This window comes from Phaseolus vulgaris, chromosome 2, assembly GCF_051622355.1.
Source record: "Phaseolus vulgaris cultivar YP4 chromosome 2, ASM5162235v1, whole genome shotgun sequence".
In the NCBI taxonomy this organism is placed as follows: Eukaryota; Viridiplantae; Streptophyta; class Magnoliopsida; order Fabales; family Fabaceae; genus Phaseolus; species Phaseolus vulgaris.
The window spans coordinates 10,340,200-10,358,537 of record NC_143499.1 but is presented as its reverse complement, the minus strand read 5'-3'; the positions used below and the strand labels follow the sequence as shown (position 1 = coordinate 10,358,537).

General features: G+C 41.2%; 1 protein-coding gene across 3 annotated transcripts; it reads right to left on the bottom strand.

The window, feature by feature from the left end:
• Window positions 1–14,783: 14,783 nt before the first annotated feature.
• On the bottom strand, window positions 14,784–16,599 carry LOC137817790 (uncharacterized). Of its 3 annotated transcripts, none has more exons than XR_016518444.1 (4): window positions 16,257–16,564; window positions 16,002–16,098; window positions 15,803–15,899; window positions 14,784–15,143 (listed from the first exon to the last, which is right to left on the bottom strand). XR_016518444.1 is itself a non-coding variant. In XM_090298254.1 (4 exons), the coding sequence occupies exons 1-4, from the start codon at window positions 16,474–16,476 to the stop codon at window positions 15,005–15,007; spliced, it is 546 nt and encodes a 181-aa protein (XP_090154380.1). In that variant the 5' UTR covers window positions 16,477–16,599; the 3' UTR covers window positions 14,784–15,004. The 3 variants fall into 3 exon arrangements, 2 of the variants coding, with proteins under 2 accessions (XP_090154380.1, XP_090154381.1); XM_090298254.1 differs by having other exon boundaries at window positions 16,009–16,098; window positions 16,257–16,599; XM_090298255.1 differs by lacking the exon at window positions 16,002–16,098 and having other exon boundaries at window positions 16,257–16,565.
• Window positions 16,600–18,338: the final 1,739 nt, after the last annotated feature.

The following is an 18,338-nucleotide window of genomic DNA, read 5'->3' as shown; positions in this document are numbered from 1 at the left end:
CTTGTGTTGTACCTGTCTTGTTGGTGCCCAAAAAGGATGGAAAATGGCGCATGTGTTGTGATTGTCGAGCAATCAACAACATCACCATCAAGTATAGGCATCCAATCCCAAGGCTTGATGATATGCTTGATGAATTACATGGGTCAACCATATTCTCCAAAATTGACCTTAAAAGTGGATATCACCAAATTCGAATCAAAGAAGGTTGATCTGATCGGTCATCGGTAGTCGATGACGTCAGCAGCAGATAACCACATGGACCACTCGCTGGGGGACACGTGGATCAGGTGGCAGAGTAATCATGGAGGAGATCCCCCGGTATGGAGATCGGTGGTCAGTAACCGAGTGGCCACCGACAGATCAGTTCCAAGATAAACACCCGGGGGAGAACGGGAGAAGCAATAAGCACCGATCAGTCATCGGGTGCATGGTCATCGGGGTTTCGTGTTACACGCAGTTAAACTGGGACTGAGATTCCCAGCGAGAGCGTTACGCATGGACCTCGCATGATCATACCTCAGAGAAAGAAGAGCTCCTCGTCGGTATAGTCGTGCACGAGAGTGGCCTGAGGGAGTCAGTAAACCGGTCAGTGATTGGTTACTCTCTCAACCCATTACGTGCATGGCATCGTGAAGGGGAAATGGTGTATGCAGAGACCAATGCTTGGTGAGTGTGCCTAGTCCAGCCACACCTGGCGTTCTCCTGGGAATGTGCGATTTCACCCAGATGGAAGAAACGCGCTAAGTAACTCCGTTCAGAATAACCGAGGCGCTCGGGAGTGGCGCCTACCGCTTGGAGACGTTAGAAGGAGGGGCGATTCCTCGCACTTGGAACGCCACACATCTCAAGTCGTATTACAGTTAAAGCCTTGTAAGTAAAGACGAATATGAAGAGATTTGAATAGTTTCTGTTAAAACAATTTCAAGGGGGCACTCTTTTTTCCCTAAGGAGGGTTTTTAATGAGGTCACCCAATAAAGAAGAGTTTTTCAAAGTTTAAAGCTTCTATGTTTGCATGCTTATGGCTTCGAGAGTTTTAGAAAAAAGGCCTTATTACTCGTATGTGATCTAGGGCAACAGTAAAATCGTATTGCATGCTCTCAGTTAAAGTTTTAAAGTCCCCATCGTTTTTCAGCGATCGGCGGCATCAATTAAAAGTTTTAAAGTCCCCATCGTTTTCGGCGATCGGCGGCATCAGTTAAAAGTTTTAAAGACCTCGTCGTCTTTCGGCGATCGGAGGCACCAACAATGATTAAAGACCTCAACGCCCTCGCGCGTCTTGAGGCGAGAAAGAGATAAAGTCCTCCTCGACTTTGTGCGAGTGCAGGCGAGAACAGATTAAAGGACCTCTCTGCACCAGCAGATAGAGGCAAGATTAAAAGTCCTCAGTGCATCCAGGGGGGTGGAGATGTACACCCTGGGCAAGTTGAGGCACTAGATAAAGTCCTTCTCACCTTAGAGTGAGTTCAGGCAAGATAAAGTCCTTCTCACCGAGTGAGTTCAGGCAAGATGAGCTGAAAAGCCAGGGGTGTTTGTGACCTTAAGTGGTGGGAAGGGAAGGAAAATGCCTTTCCCCCTTTAAGTGAAACATCAATATTGACCCAGTAAGACCAGATCATTGTTCTGAAACTCAGGGAGGTAGAGAAGGATCCGAAAGGCGCCTCTACCCCCAGATGAGGGAACAATGATCAGGTCATGAAAAGAAGAAAGGTAACATCGCCAGAACCTTATGGCGTGAAAGTTGAGACAGTGAAGGGGTTGTGCGGCGAGTACCAGATCCGAAGAGTTCCGGGCGATGACAGAAGTAGGGGGGATTTCACTTGGCAGATCAAGTAAACTGTATTTTAATACTGGTTTGAGTCAGAACCTGCTGCCTAGTAAGTGATTTTATGTTAAGATTTGTTGCCTTAAGTTCACAAGTTTTATTGAACGTCATCGCCGAAGAGTTGATAGTTGCTTAAGTTTACTTTGAGTTAACAGTTTGCCAAGTTTGTTATAAGGTTAAAAAATTTGCTCGAGTTAAAAGCGGTACATGGAGGGTCAAGTTCAAGTATTGCTGAGTTCACGCAGTTGAGCAAGTTTCGCCAAACAAGGTATCACCTCTGACGATCGATGTCCTCTATGCACTTAGCGCTAGAGCGACAGATAAGCAAAGTAAAGTACGAAGAACGATGACTGATGAGTTGTCGGTGGGTACGCTGCCCGAAGAACGATGACTGATGAGTTGTTGGTGGGTACGCTGCTTGAAGAACGATGACTGATCAGTCTTGCCTTGTCGGAGGAAACTTTTCCAAACAAATTCTTACACAACAAGCTGAGGCAGACAGACTACGCCTAGTCAGTCAACCAGTACAAAGCTATGCATAAGAACTGTTAAATACAAAGCTAAGGGAGTAGCTAGTCGTGATCAAGTAGAGGCCAAGATCAAAGAGTACAAGATCGCGCTAAACCTAAGTTAGCTAACAGTTAGTCGTGTGCATAAAGAAAGATGAAGCTCAAGAAAGTACAAGAGAAGAAGCTTATAGCTGAAACGAGTATGTATTCACACCAAGTTTTATACAAATTCCAAGTACAAAAAGTTGTGCAGAAGTATAAAATTACAAAAAAGAAAAAGAGCTCAAGGAGGAGGAATGAGCTTTCCATCCACCACTTCATGATAAATGCTGAACTGTGAGAGGTCCAAATCCGGGAGAACGCATTGGATCTGCTCGAGCGCCAGCTCGAATCCGTCAGCAAGGGCTTCAGCACCCACACTCATAAGGTCGGCGTTCTCAGCTTCTAATTTTTGCTTTGAGGCCTCCGCAGCATTTTTCTCGGTGGTAAGGGCAGCAATGGAAGAGGCAGCTTCTTCCAATTGGCCCTTTGCCTCAGACAGCTTGCTCACCACCTCCTCAAGCTTCTTCTCCCCAGTAGCGGTCGTTTCCCTAGTAGACTCGAGCTCCCCCACTAGTAGTGAGTTCAGTTGGCGTAGGGAGGAGGTCTCGGCCTCCAGGTGGATCACCTTGCTCCGCAGTTGCACCACCTCGCAGTCCAGAGTGTTGACGGCTTGCCCCATCAAGATCTCAGTCTTGATGGTCTCTTGGACCTGCGCTAGGTACTCTCCCCTGGCTTTTTCCACCATACCCCTCATCAGATCTACGGACCCTTGGGCAGCCTCAAAGTCACTTTGCAGTGACTCCTTGTCATGCTCAAGCTCCTTGATCCTCTTCTCCAGGATTAGTTGTTTGCGGTGCTGGTTGGAAACCTCCAGGGAAAGCACTATCTGCTTAGCCAAGTGCATGTCCACCTCCTCTCCGTTCCATTCGATAAGCTCTCGGCTGCGAATGAGCTGTCGGACCAAAGCAATGACTCGGCTGAAATTCTCATTGCTAGCTCCAGAGCCGCTTGGTCGCGAGATGCCCCCACCACCTTCAGCAGTAGTAGTGGAGGTTGGTGGTGGTGGTGGCGATGCGAGAAGCCCCGGGGGATCCCCCGAGTGAGCAGAATCGCCCCCAGCAGGTGGAGTGGATTGACCAAGAGCTTGGCCTGCTGGGGGAGGAGATGGAGGTGGAGCTGGAGATGGTGGTCGAGGAGCTGGAGATGGTAGTTGTTGGGGAGAGGGGAAGGATGTTGGCGCTGGGGCAGGTTGAGCAGAAAGAGGCGAGGCTGAACCTTCCTCTATCTCCACCACTTCAATCTCCCCAGGCTGAAGGGATGAAGCCCCTCCAACCTCTGGAAGTTTCCTCTTGCGGTGTACAAGAGGAGAACCAGAACTCTCCTCTTCGGTTGAGGGGGTAGGGGCAGCAGCAGCTGCGGCAGATGAAGGAAAGGCCTTCGCTAGCCTTCTTCTTTTCCTCACTGGCTCGGGGCCTTCAGCTGGCGCGACCGAGAGAGGAGAAGTTGCGATGGGTTCAGTGGTGGAAGAAGAAGAGCCAATCATCTTGGCGCCCTGTATTCGGGCAAGCTCCAGCAATGCCTTCCTCCTTTCCTTCCCTGAAGTCATGTCTACATCGAAGAAAAAAAAAGAAGAGTTAGATGGCATAATTATGCAAGTGGGTCAAAATGTATGCAAGTATGCATGAGTATGTGCAAGTATCCTAAGAGGTGAAAGAAGAAGAGCCTACCTATGTACTTCTTCAGAGCCAACACATCAAACTCGTGTTTGATGAGAAGAGCTGAGCTGTACTTTGCCCCTAGGAACAGCCCACATAGTTCGCGCTCGTAAGGGGCCATGACTTCGAGGCCACGGGGTTTCTTGAATTCAACTCCAGGAACCCAATAAAGGGGAAACCCCTCGAGCAATGTTGGACTTTGCGGGGTAGCAGATATCATATAGAACCTGCCCTTCCAATCCTTGAAGGATTGCTGATACAGGCCCAAGAGCACCCGTCCAGCAACCCCGTTCAGGCTGACCCAGGACCTGTCCCCGGGGTTCTTCGCCTCGAAAAAGTATAGGAATACATCTACGGAGGCGTTATGCCCGAAGTAGTTGCAGAGGATCTCGAATGCCCGTATGAAAGCCCAAGCATTCGGATGGAGCTGGCAGGGGGCAACATTTAGCTCCATCATCAGCTCCTTCTCAAAGAAAGTGAAGGGCAGGCGCAACTTCAACCTCTTGAAGATGGCGGAGTAGACGAAGGTGAAGGGCACCCAATTGGTGGCCCTGTCATCCGCACAGATGGGCATCCCTCGAGGAGGAATGCGTATACGGATATTAAAATCGTTTTCCCTGTCGACGGCGCAAGAAGGCTCATCTGGGTCGTTGCTCAGAAGGGATTTGAGGTGACCCTGCGATAGTAGGGTGGAGGTTTCGGCCAGCAACGCCAAGGGAGCCCAGTCGTAGACCCTGGCGTTGTCATGGTAGGAGGTTGCATCGGGTGGTGGCGGCACCGGTGCACTTGCTGAAGGCTGTGCACCAGAAGACGAGGCGACGATTTGAGCGGTTTGTTTTAAGCGAGCCATTGCGAGATAACTGCAATGGAGAAAAATGAAGGGTCAGGGGAATGGAAGAAGAAGAAATGATGAATGGTTCGGTGAAAAACAGAGGAAGGGAAGAAGAAAGAAATGTCCAGGCGAAAAAGAGGAAGAGGGAGAAGCAGAAAGCAGAGTGAGGGGCGTGAAAACCCTAGCGCGGGTCGAGAAGAGGAAAAACAGAGAAGATGAATGCATGATAATGAAAGGGACGAATGCAATCGGTGAAAAGAGCCTAAATAGACCAAGGAAGAAGAAAAACCATACCTTTGAGTGATCGCGAAAGGTTTGGAGGTAGAAAGCTTGAAGGAAGATGGGCGCACAGAGAGGGAATTCGAAGTGAGCCTGAGAGTGTTGAAGAAGATGATGAAACAGTGAAAACGCGCGCCTTTTTGAATAAGGGAAGCGCTAGCGACACTCCACGTCGGCCGTTGATGCGGCCACGTGTCGCAAGATTAAGAAAGGAAGTTGTAACGTTAAAAGGCAACACGTGAGGTGGCACGTGATGCGGCCCCACTTGCCACGTGGACCGAGAGCGCGACCACTTAGTCTCTTCGCCGAGAACGAGTTCACAGCTCGAGACTAGGGGGCTTATGATCCGGTCGGTCATCGGTAGTCGATGACGTCAGCAGCAGATAACCACATGGACCACTCGCTGGGGGACACGTGGATCAGGTGGCAGAGTAATCATGGAGGAGATCCCCCGGTATGGAGATCAGTGGTCAGTAACCGAGTGGCCACCGACAGATCAGTTCCAAGATAAACACCCGGGGGAGAACACGAGAAGCAATAAGCACCGATCAGTCATCGGGTGCATGGTCATCGGGGTTTCGTGTTACACGCAGTTAAACTGGGACTGAGATTCCCAGCGAGAGCGTTACGCATGGACCTCGCATGATCATACCTCAGAGAAAGAAGAGCTCCTCGTCGGTATAGTCGTGCACGAGAGTGGCCTGAGGGAGTCAGTAAACCGGTCAGTGATTGGTTACTCTCTCAACCCATTACGTGCATGGCATCGTGAAGGGGAAATGGTGTATGCAGAGACCAATGGTTGGTGAGTGTGCCTAGTCCAGCCACACATGGCGTTCTCCTGGGTATGTGCGATTCACCCAGATGGAAGAAACGCGCTAAGTAACTCCGCAAGGGAATAACTTAGGCGCACAAAGAGATGCGCTAGAGCCCTTCAGGTGGTGGCACGTGCACGGTTAGATGTGAGTTGCATGCCTCCACGTGTCACTGTCTGAGAGGGGTGCGGCCCAGATAAAGGTGCACTCCGTGTCGTGAAAGGTACAGACAGAAAACACAGACACCCACGACCCTGACTGTGGTACGTTTTCGTACAAAAGCATAACAGAATTCTGACACACGCAGAGAACAGCGTAGCAGAATTCTGTTAGGCACATACACAGAGGGAGATAAAAAGGGAATCAGAGAGAAATACACACACACTGTTTTACACACATTATTTTTCTAGTGATTCTGTGATCTAACTTGATCGTCGGAGTGCAAACAGCCGCTAGAGGCGCTGTCTGTGTGTTTGCAGGTTGCGTTCGGAGTTCCTAGAGGAGGAGCTTCTAAGAGTGTTCTTGCAGATAGCACAATTGCCATAGGCGGGTCAAGCAAGCGACAAGGCAATTCCTCCACGCTCGAGTTGTCGGCAGGATCAAAGGTGATGAGTGGAAAACCGCTTTTAAGACCAAATTTGGATTATATGAGTGGTTGGTGATGCCCTTTGGGCTTACTAATGCCCCAAGTACATTCATGAGGCTTATGAATCACACCTTGAGAGATTTTATAGGTAAATATGTAGTAGTTTATTTTAATGATATCCTAGTGTATAGTAAAACCCTAGAAGACCATCTAAGTCACCTTAGGGAAGTTCTTCTAGTGCTTAGGAAAAATAGTCTTATTGCCAATAGGGATAAGTGTACCTTTTGTGTAGATAGTGTAGTTTTCTTAGGTTTCATTGTCAACAAAAGGGGGTGCATGTAGACCCCGAGAAAATCAAAGTCATCCGAGAGTGGCCCACTCCACAAAATGTAAGTGATGTAACAAGTTTTCATGGGTTAGCTAGCTTCTATAGAAGGTTTGTGCCTAATTTTTCTAGTCTAGCTTCTCCTTTGAATGAACTTGTTAAAAAAGATGTTGCATTTTGTTGGAATGAAAAGCATGAGCAAGCCTTCCAAAGGCTAAAAGCTCAACTCACCAATGCACCAATTCTATCTCTCCCAAATTTTTCCAAAACTTTTGAGATAGAATGTGATGCATAGGGGGTATGCATAGGTGCAGTATTGTTGCAAGGTGGGCACCCCATTGCATATTTTAGTGAAAAACTCCATGGTGCCACCCTCAACTATCCCACCTATGACAAAGAGCTCTATGCACTTGTGCGAGCCCTAAAGACTTGGGAACACTATCTTGTGTCCAAAGAATTTGTCATCCATAGTGATCACGAGTCTTTAAAATATTTAAAGGGCCAACACAAGCTCAACAAGAGACATGCTAAATGGATGGAATTTCTTGAACAATTTCCTTATGTAATCAAATACAAGAAAGGAAGCACCAATATTGTGGCCGATGCTCTTTCAAGACGGCATACACTCTTTTCAAAATTGGGTGCCCAAATTCTTGGATTTGATCATATAAGAGAGCTTTATCAAGAAGATCAAGAACTCTCATCCATCTATGCACAATGTCAACATAGAGCGCAAGGAGGTTACTATGTGTCTGAGGGATATCTTTTTAAAGAGGGAAAACTTTGAATTCCCCAAGGCACACATAGGAAACTCCTTGTCAAGGAATCACATGAGGGGGGACTCATGGGCCATTTTGGAGTTGATAAGACTCTAGACCTTTTAAAAGCAAAATTTTGTTGGCCACACATGAGGAAAGACGTCCAAAGACATTGTTCTAGATGCATATCATGTTTAAAAGCAAAGTCTAGAACAATGCCTCATGGACTCTACACCCCTTTGCCGATTGCAAATGCTCCTTGGGAATACATTAGCATGGATTTCATTTTAGGACTTCCTAGGACTGCAAGAGGCCATGACTCTATCTTTGTGGTAGTGGACCGTTTTAGCAAAATGTCCCATTTTATTCCTTGCCACAAGGTAGATGATGCTCAAAATATTTCTAGACTCTTCTTTAGAGAAGTGGTGAGACTTCATGGTCTCCCAAGAAGTATAGTATCTGATAGAGATCCCAAGTTTATAAGCCACTTTTGGAAAACTCTTTGGGGTAAACTTGGAACAAGACTACAATTTTCAACTTCTTGTCATCCTCAAACGGATGGCCAAACCGAAGTAGTCAATAGATCTCTTGGGACTATGCTTAGGGCTATCATGAAGGGCAGCCATAAATCTTGGCATGAGTATCTTCCCCACATTGAGTTTGCTTACAATCGAGTAGTTCACAAGACTACTAATGCTTCTCCTTTTGAAGTATTATATGGTTTTAATCCTCTCACACTAATGGATTTGTTGCCTCTTCCTAATCCACAAGAATTTGTGCATAAGGAAGGAGTAATCAAAGTCGACTTTGTGAGAAAAATGCATGAGAAGATTAAACTCCAAATACAACAACAAAATGAGAAGTACACAAAATACAACAATAAAGGGAAGAAAGAAATAATTTTTGAGGAAGGAGACTTAGTTTGGCTTCACCTTCGTAAAGATAGATTTCCAACTCAAAGGAAGTCCAAACTAAGTCCCCGAGGTGATGGACCCTTTCAAGTCCTCAAGCGAGTCAATAACAATGCATATAAATTGGACCTACCTCTTGAATATGGAGTACATGACATTTTTAATGTAATTGATCTTTCTCCATTTGTAGGTACCATTGACGATGACGAGCTGGATTTGAGGACAAATCCATTCCAAGGGGGAGGGGATGACGGAGGAGGGCCAAGCACACCTCACCATGGAGGCCAAGACCCAAGACTAGACCGTGATGAGCGTCTAGACTCAAGGAGAGAGCGTCTAGGACGTGATGAGGGAAGGCTACACATGGAGCGTCTAGGAGGAGGCCTAGACCGTCTAGGCCCTATTACAAGGTCAATGGCTAAGCATATTCACGCCCACATGGACCTAGCCACGGATGGAAGAGAGAAGACCTTGTATATGTTACGTGATGAGGGAAGGCTACACGAGGAGGCCTAGACCGTCTAGGCCCTATTACAAGGTCAATGGCTAAGCATATTCACGCCCACATGGACCTAGCCACGGATGGAAGAGAGAAGACCTTGTATATGTTACATGGAGGCCCATTAGTGGTGGCTTAGTAATTAGGGTAGTGTTAGAAAGCACAAGTTTGTCTTATATGTGATTTACCCTAGATTTGTGCACTTTCTAGAACCTTAGCACACATGACCGGCCATGTGCCATGTGCCTTGTCATTTGCATTTCATTTTGCTCCAATTTCATGTGTAATTAGCTTAGCTTTCACGGCCCATTAGCCTATAAAAGGGAAGGCCATCTCTTGTATTTTTCAATATTATTGTGAGTAAAGTTATGCTGCCAACATTGTGCCATGCTTTGCTTCTACCTAGTTTCTAGGCTCTAATCTTCATCTTCCTCACTTACCATAGGGCTGGCCGAACCTCCCTAATCCTATACATATCATGCACCTTCAAGATCACCATAGCTCCTAGGAGGATCTTGCACATACACATCCATGGCTTCCGCACCATTTTTCACATGATTCTAAGAAGAGCTTCATGAATTTGCCATCACAAGGAGAGTGTGTTTCTTGAGGTGTTCAAGGTAACTCTTGGTTGTTTTGTAAGTGATCAGGGTGTGATTGCTTAGTGGATTTCCTCAGGGTTTCTGAGAAGACTAGATGTAGCTCTGGGTTTGAAGTGAACCAGTATAAACAATTGTGTACAATCTCTCTATCCCTATCTCTTTAAATTCAGTTTTGTTATTTGATAACTGGTATAAACAACTGATTGTTTCGGTAAAACAACCGATTTTTTTCCAGTATTGTGCTTTTGCTTTATATTTTGGAAAAATTGATTTCTTAATCAAGGTTTTCTTGAAGTATTTTCATTCTAAGCTTAAAAGTTTATGAAAATCTTTCTTAAACAATTCACCCCCCTCTCGTTTAAGGCCATATATTCTAACAATGTCTATGATTTAGATTTAATCAAAGGGTGGATTACAACATCCAAATACCCCAGAACTAAGCTAAACCAGCACAGCAACATCAAGCACAACAGAGGCTTCAACATCCTTCAAAGGATTTGGATTCTTCAAAGCTTGAACACCACTTGGTTCAACAATCTCCCCCTATTTGATGAAGACAAATCCCTGGTGCTTGTGTTGTACCTGATTGAATCTGAAGCAGTTCCTGCAAAAATAGCATTTATACTGTCCAATGCTTCTTACAGCAACAAGTTAGATTATTACTCATTCAAAGCATAAAACATGATAAACAATCGGTTGTTTACACGAAACAATCGGTTGTTTCTATCTGAATTGCCATGGTAGCTAGCTAGCGTCAATTATTGAAACTTCTTGGAAACTGAAAAACGCTGGAGTGCAATCAAACTTTAGAAAGTATATTAAAATAGCATAAATCATTTTCGAAAGGTGTTGAGGGGAATTTGATTCTTGCTGCCTACCACAGACAATTCGAATAACGCAAAGGACCACTGTTACTCCTAACTCCCTCAATAATCCAATGTGTATTCACTTATACCCTTTTTACACAAATTATTCACTGTAAAAAGCATCATAATGACCTACAAGGAACTTAGCATCAAAATCATTCGAGAACTTAGCATCCTCTTAAATCAACATGTAAGAAGAAAAATCATCCTAGGGTTACACAAATCAACATCATAATCGTAAGAAAAAGAAAGTATATGGGAAACCTACATCAAGAACCTAGGGTTACACAAAGATTAAGTTCACGGTCAACAAAGAAGAAGAAGGAATGAAGGAAGAAATGCAAAACTCACCGTTCACGGTCGAAGCACGGTCACTGTCACGGTCATGGTCAAAGAAGAAGAAGGAGTGGAGGAAGAAATGTTCAGTATGCTCAACAGTTTTGTGGGCTCTCTCAGACTCATATTCGAGTTCAGTAGCATTTTTCAACAACTAGAAGTTTTGAAATAAATTAATTATAATTTTATTATTTTTAATTTTAAAATCATAGCGTGGGCTAAACCTTCAAAACGTTTAAGTAGCGGGGACTTAGCTTCAAAGGCATAGTGTGGGCTAAACCTTAAAAAATTTAAAATTTTATTATTATAAATTTTTATTTTTTTTAAGTTTGCATCCGTTTTGTGTGGGTTTGGTCGACGAAAAATGCGTTCACATTTGGCCCACGCAAATATGTAGAAGCTAATTACTTGTTTTCTTGTAGTGTAGAAAGTTGTCTCTTCACACTCCTTTAGGCGCTAGAATAGAAGGAGTTAGAATGTGACCTTTCAAAAGCTTCTTTTGTATTTTGTGACCAACCCTCTCTATTATAAAAGGGGTGTTTAGGTCTTTGAAATGATAAAATTGATTTTGTGAGTATTGAACCTCTACCAAATTGGTGAGTGATTGAGAGAGACTTGTGTCTTCTTCTCTTCTAGTCTTATCTTGAGTGAACTCTTGGTCTCTCAAGTGGCGGCAACAACACTCATCTTGAAGTCAACCATCCTTCAAGTGGCGTGAACATTTCCTAGGGCTTCAACCACATAAGTGTTGAATAAAGTGGTGTTCAAGCTTTGAAGAATCCAAAACCCTTTGAAGGATGTTGAAGGGTTGTGCTTATTGTTGCTAAGTTGTCTTAGATAGGATCTGGGGTAGTTTGAGTTTTGTAATTCACCCTTGATCGAATCCAAAGCATAGGCATTCTCAATCTTTTTAAAAGAATAGTGTTTTTCAAACTAAGTGAAAAACAACCGATTGTTTTGTCGAAACAACCGATTGTCTTATACTTAGGTGTTTTTAGAAAAGATTGAAAACTGTTTTTCAAATGGTTGAGCTGTTAAAACCAAAACAACCGATTGATTCGAGGAAACAACTGATTGTTTGTTTTGGTACCATAACAGAAAAGTGGTTTTTGTTTTTGACTGAGCTTTAAATGTTTTAACTAATTACGCTCCAGTCTTTAATGCTTTGACCAATCTTTTAAATGCAATGAATAAGTTTGTTAAGATTTGATAACAAACAACATCTTTTAAAATATTCAGAAAAACAGATTTGAGTAATAACAATTAACACAAGATTTTGAGTTTTTCAAAGAGTTGAGATTGCTTAGAGATTGAGATTGATCAAAGTGTGTGAGATAGGATTTATGCTTGTATTGATTTCAGATTTGCTTTTGTAACAAGTGTAATCCTTGTATTTGTTGAACAAGTATCTTTGTGTGTTTGCTGAGAAGTGATGTGTGTTCTTGAGTGGATCAAGATCAACATTCTTAGTGTTGGTGTGTTGGCCAAGAGAAGTGTGTGTCTTGAGGGGATCAAGGTCACTTTCTTGGTTGTGGTGTAAGTGATCTAGGTTTGATTGCTTAGTGGAATTCCTCAGTGGTTTATGAGAAGACTGGATGTAGCTCTAGGTTTAGAGTGAACCAGTATAAACATCTGTGTGCATTCTCTCTATCCTTAAACTCTTTAAATTCAGTTTTAATATTTGCAAACTGGTATAAACAACCGATTGTTTTTCTGGTGCAGTTTTTTTTTGCTTTGTGTTTGTCAAACTGATTTTCTTTATTAATTGATTCTCGAAGAAATTTCATTCTTGACTTAAAAGTTTTCGAAAACCATCTAACAATAAGTGTCCTTGTCCTTTTCATCTTCTTCTTCCATTTCCATTCCAAAACAAACTCTAAAACATGTCTGATCCTGCCGGTTGACTTAGCGCAAGAGCGTTGCCTCGTCACGATCTTCCTCACCAGCTTGACACCATGTGCCCTCCAAGTCCACTCCACAGATAGCCTCTCTGAGAACCTGAAAAACACACAGTGGTGCCTCTGCGGCCGGTGGCGCTCCGACGCTCAAGTCAGTGACAAGAACACCCAAAAACTAAGAGAGAATATGCTCTGTAGGACCGTACTGTAGGCACACAACCCTAGCAGTATCAGCCGTAATGAAAGACGTACCTCTGCAAATTCTGTTAAAGTTACCTTTATAGCTAGGTTTCTTCTCTCTCCAGGCCGTTATGCTTTTGGACGCGTGGCTCGCATCCAGCCCTGCACGTGTCGCCATCTGAGCTGGGATAGCAGGTAGCGCCCAGCCCTACACGTGTCGTCATCTGAGCTAAGGCAACTTGAGCGTCATTTCTCCATTGCTCCCAACCCTACACGTGTCATCATCTAGGTTGGAGTAACTGGTGACATCCAACCCTACACGTGTCGTGATCTAGATTGGGGCAACTTGAACGTCATTCTTGTGTAGTAACCAGCCGCACAGCTAAGTCCTCAACTCAAGGAGCAACCTAGCACATAATGCGCCGTGAAACACCACCCGACAAGGCGAGTATCGGATGCAACAAAGTGCATCATCTCTGTGATATCGCTCATCGCGAATGGTACCCTCCTTACTGCTACGCCATGCATGCTCTAGCTGGGGAAACCTTGCCACCAACAAATGTCCACTCTGGGAATCCTGTCGCTGATGAGCAAGGTGTTCCCCCCGACCCACTCGACCTTCATGCCCCATGCTGGTGCCACAATCGTCTTACTGAACTTACACGCTTGAAATTACCCTTCTGAGCCTTCAACAGCTTTAACTAAGTTTGCTGGGAGATCCTGTGATGTGCTCCTTGTGGCGGCGTGTAAACCACCCGATCTCCTAGCATTCCCGGGCGATCTCTGATCACCCGTTCTCCTAGCACTCTCATACGGCGACTGCGACATAACTCTGGTGACTGCCGGTTACGCACACTAGAGATCGGAGAACGCCAATTCAGCGATCGGCGACTATGCCCACTTCTGAACCACTCATCTTTTCTAGCCTACGCGTTCCATCGAGCACGCCCCACCCGAGCACGTGCAAGACACGTCATCACGCCTGATGACCTGGTCGGTACAATGTCTTTCTTGTTTCTTGTTGATTCAATCGGTAGAACTTGTTTAGTTTGTGTTTTTGTTCGGTAGTTTACTTTAGTTTGTTGTTCTTATGGTTTTAATTGTGTTTCTTGGAGTTTCAATCGGGGCTTTTGTGTTCTTCCTTGTTTCAAACGGTTCAAATGTCCAAAAATGGGTTTCTATGTGAGTTTGACTTGGTTACTTGTGTTTTGGTGAGTTCTTGAATGATTAAGAACATTGATCCAATTCTTAAAAAGTGCCTAATCATATTCCAACTCTTGTTGAATCCATAACATGTTCATATCATATCTCCATCATGTTCTTGGGTTCATATCATTTTTGTAACAATATGTATAAACGATAATTGTTTCCCTTCTACCTCGACTTGCCATGGTGAAAGAACAAGGAGCATACCATAGAAGCAAAAAATAATTGTCTGAAGCTCCTAAAAGCTCTGATACCATATTAGTTTTGTATACCTCATTTTAGATAAAGGAACTACATTTTATTAATTAGATGATTCTGCACATCTATTCAGATTAATAAATACTCTATTTATAGAACAAATAAAAAACAAACATATGCAATTACAATTTATAGAATAAATTGATGTAGTTACAACTAATAGAACTAACAAATGCAATTATAACTGAAAATTTCATGAGATCAAATTTATCATGTAATTATTTTTTATTGATAGAATGCTTATCAAATTTTACCAACTGTCTATCCACTTTGCATGTAATGAACATGCACAAGAATGTTGGTAACATAACAAGAGAGGGACAAAGAAGCATAAAGGAGAATCAGATGAAACCATCTAAAGTAGTAATCAAGTAGATGTATGAGTTTTTCTTTCTGAATAATACATATAAATAAATCATGTGGGAAGGGTTCAAAACAAAATTTTGAAAATCTGCAATAGGCCTAATTGTTTCTTCACCTAGTACAATTCTAAAGGCTGTTGCACTAATTTATATAAAACCTTCTTCATTTATCTTTTTTTCTCTATGGTCTAGTGGCATGATCATGTTACTCTTCTCCAGCCTTCTGCTTCAACATTGCTATGAATTTTTCCCTCTCCTCCGGAGACATTCCCTCTGCAGAACAATCTCCAACTCCCCATTCTGCCCCTCGTATGCAGTACTTGTTCTCAATTGCTTTACGGTTCCTGAAGAACAACAAAGTGTTATTGTTGCTTGATGACAATAGATGCAGAAAAACCACAGAGAAAAATATAACACAAGTCATCATAATCATAAGGGTTTGTCCTAAATTTCAACATGGAGAGAAATTGAAAATAGAGAACTACTAATAACTCATTTTTCTTAACCATAACAGTGGTAAGGATTATTCATCACATGACTTTGAGCACACATAAGTTGAGTATTTCTTATAACATATTTTATTTCATACCCAATTGCAATATCAACAAATTTCTAACTCTCAACCACTTGATGAAAGGACATAAGTTGCTACCACTTGTTGGTATATAACTCATTCCATGACTATTGTCTAAAATTTATTAATAAAATAAAAAAATATGTGTAAAATTTATTAATAAGGAGATAAATCTACACAGTTTTAAATAATAAATGTCAAAATACTATACTAGAGTGTTACTAGCATTTCTATAGCAAACAAATGTGGCCAATGCAGTCTCAAATGTAATGGAAATACAGTCACAGAAAACACAGAAAATTTTGCCACCCAAACCACATTCTCATTTCAAAGCTCGATTATCATTAACCATCTATATAGTCCATTGCAGCATCATGAGGTTTTGACTTTGCAAACAACACACGCAATTAAAATGAAAAAAAAAATTACTTCTCTTTATTCAACTTGGATTGCTCAATCAGTTTCTTCAGCAAAGGAGATGATTTAATTCTTTCATCATTCTCTGAATATCTCTTCTGGTTTTCATCTGCAAAACAGAAATGAACCCAGTTTCAGTTTCAGTTTCATCAATTTCAGCTGATTTCACAAAATCCCAAACTGCTGTAAAGCAGAAGCACAATAGTTTAACTTGGGACCATTGAGATTTTTGAGAAAGTCAATCTGTGGTAGCTGAGGACCAGGAACAGCCTCTAGACCAGAAATTCCTGACATGAATCCAGCATTTGCTGCAGAATATGAAAATGCTCAAACTTTGAGTTAGTAATTAGCATGTTTATGTTCATATACAATGAATGAAATTTCAGCCAACACAACACCACATAGTGACACAACATAATAAATGTATGCTACATGAAAAGCAACACATGGTACTAGTAGTACCTACCAGGGGTTGACCAAAGAAGAATGGCAAGTGAAGCAGCCAAAGGAACAGAGTTTTGAAGTGCTTTGCAGGAAGGAAGAGAAGGAAAAGTCCAAGAAAGTGAGTTTGTGTGTCTTGTAGATATTCTAATTTGAAACTTCTTTTGTGGGGTGCTGAGTTTTTCAGTGAAAATGGAATGTGTGGATGAGATCTGAATGAAAGAGGGTAGTGAAGTGGCACCCATTATTGGCTTCTCCCTTCTCTGCAGAACACTGAGAACTGAGAAGGAAAAGGCAAATGAGATAAGGGAGAGCAGAAAACACAAGGCTCGTATTGCTTCCTTATATAATCTATTTTGCTTTAACAAATAAACAACTCCACTTTTTAAAAGCAAAAAACTTATATCCACTGTCACATGCTATTTTTTATGTTCTTATTTAATTAAATTTAAAGTTTCATTAATAATCTATATCTTATTAAATACACGGCATATTATTTAGAAGAAATCTTGAATATAATTAAATAACAATAATAAAAGTAGTTATGATATTGTAGGTAAGTTTTTTTATCCTTTTGTAAATTTTATCACGTAAAAAGAAGTCAAATAGATTATGGAATAAGATCATATCTAATTTGCAATGTTTACATTGAAAACTGTGTAGATATTACATTTTAAAAATGTATAAAATTAATTAGGTAAGATATTATGCTTTTAGTTCTTAATATTTGAGATTTTTTTCCTTAAATTTAAAAAAAAAAGGTTTTATTTTCTCTCGTCACTAAATTTGATACACTAAATGAATTTTTTTAGAATTTAAGATGTTAGGGTTTGAGGTATAGAATTAAAAGTTTAAGATTTTGATTTTAAGCTTGTTTTAACCCCTCAAATTTAATGTTTAGAGATTAAAACCATATTTTTTAATTTTAAGAGGCTTAAAAAAAATTAAGTTTGAGGATAAAAACTAGAATTAAATATACTGATTTTAAATATTTCCAATAACTAAATACATGAAAAGAAAATGGGATGTGTATTAAAGGGAACCAAATGCACATTATTAAAATATGAATCTTTTTTAAATAAGAAAATATTTGTATTTCCATGACTCATGATCTATGACATAAAATATTGTTAATAAACTTTCAAGTGAAATCAGTAGTATTTAACTTATAATAGATGTTTAAAAATAATGTTATAAATGTTTGATGGGATATATAGTGAAGGAAACTAAATACATATTATTAAATACTTTTAATTCCTAAAAAATAATATTAAATATATTTTAAATATAATAAAAATTCAATATTATTTTATTTCCATTACGTATTTACTTTATCTATAAGATAAAAAAATGTTAATAAACTTTATCTATAATTTATTAATTAATTTTTCTATTATAAACCCTAATTTGACTTTTAAGTATATTAGAACATACAAAATAAATATAAATTATGCTTGTTTCACTACAAAGTTTTTGAAGCTAACAATAAAATTTTCTATCCCCATTTCAAAATAAGATCACTAAAAATAAATAAAAAATAGTTAATTATTCAACTAAATACATATATCACAAATTGTACTGGTAGGTACCGAACGAGTCTATCTCGACCTTGGTAACCAGACGTCCGAGTCAAATAACATAAAAGAACAAAATAAATAAATACACAACAACAACATAACGACTTTGAATGAGTCAATCCACATTCTGAAATATACCGAAAATATCTTCAATATAATAGAATAAACCGAAAGATACACCCCAGATATGAAGAACCGCCATGCACGTCAGTTAACAATTGATCCAGTCCATTAGAATCCAGACCCATGAGCCAAGCACTTTAAATAGAACCTTCTGTGAAAGTAGTAAGGTACGCTTTTTCCATTCACTAAAATGTATGTAGATCATAACATTGAGTTTAGCGTCAAAGTGCAATCACAGGTGTTAGAATATATGGCCTTAAACGAGAGAGTGGGTGAATTGTTTAAGAAGGATTTTCGTAAACTTTTAAACTTAGAATGAAAAATACTTCAAGAAAACCTTGATTAAGAATTCAGGACTCAAAACATAAAGCAAAAGCACAATACTGGAAAAACAATCGGTTGTTTTA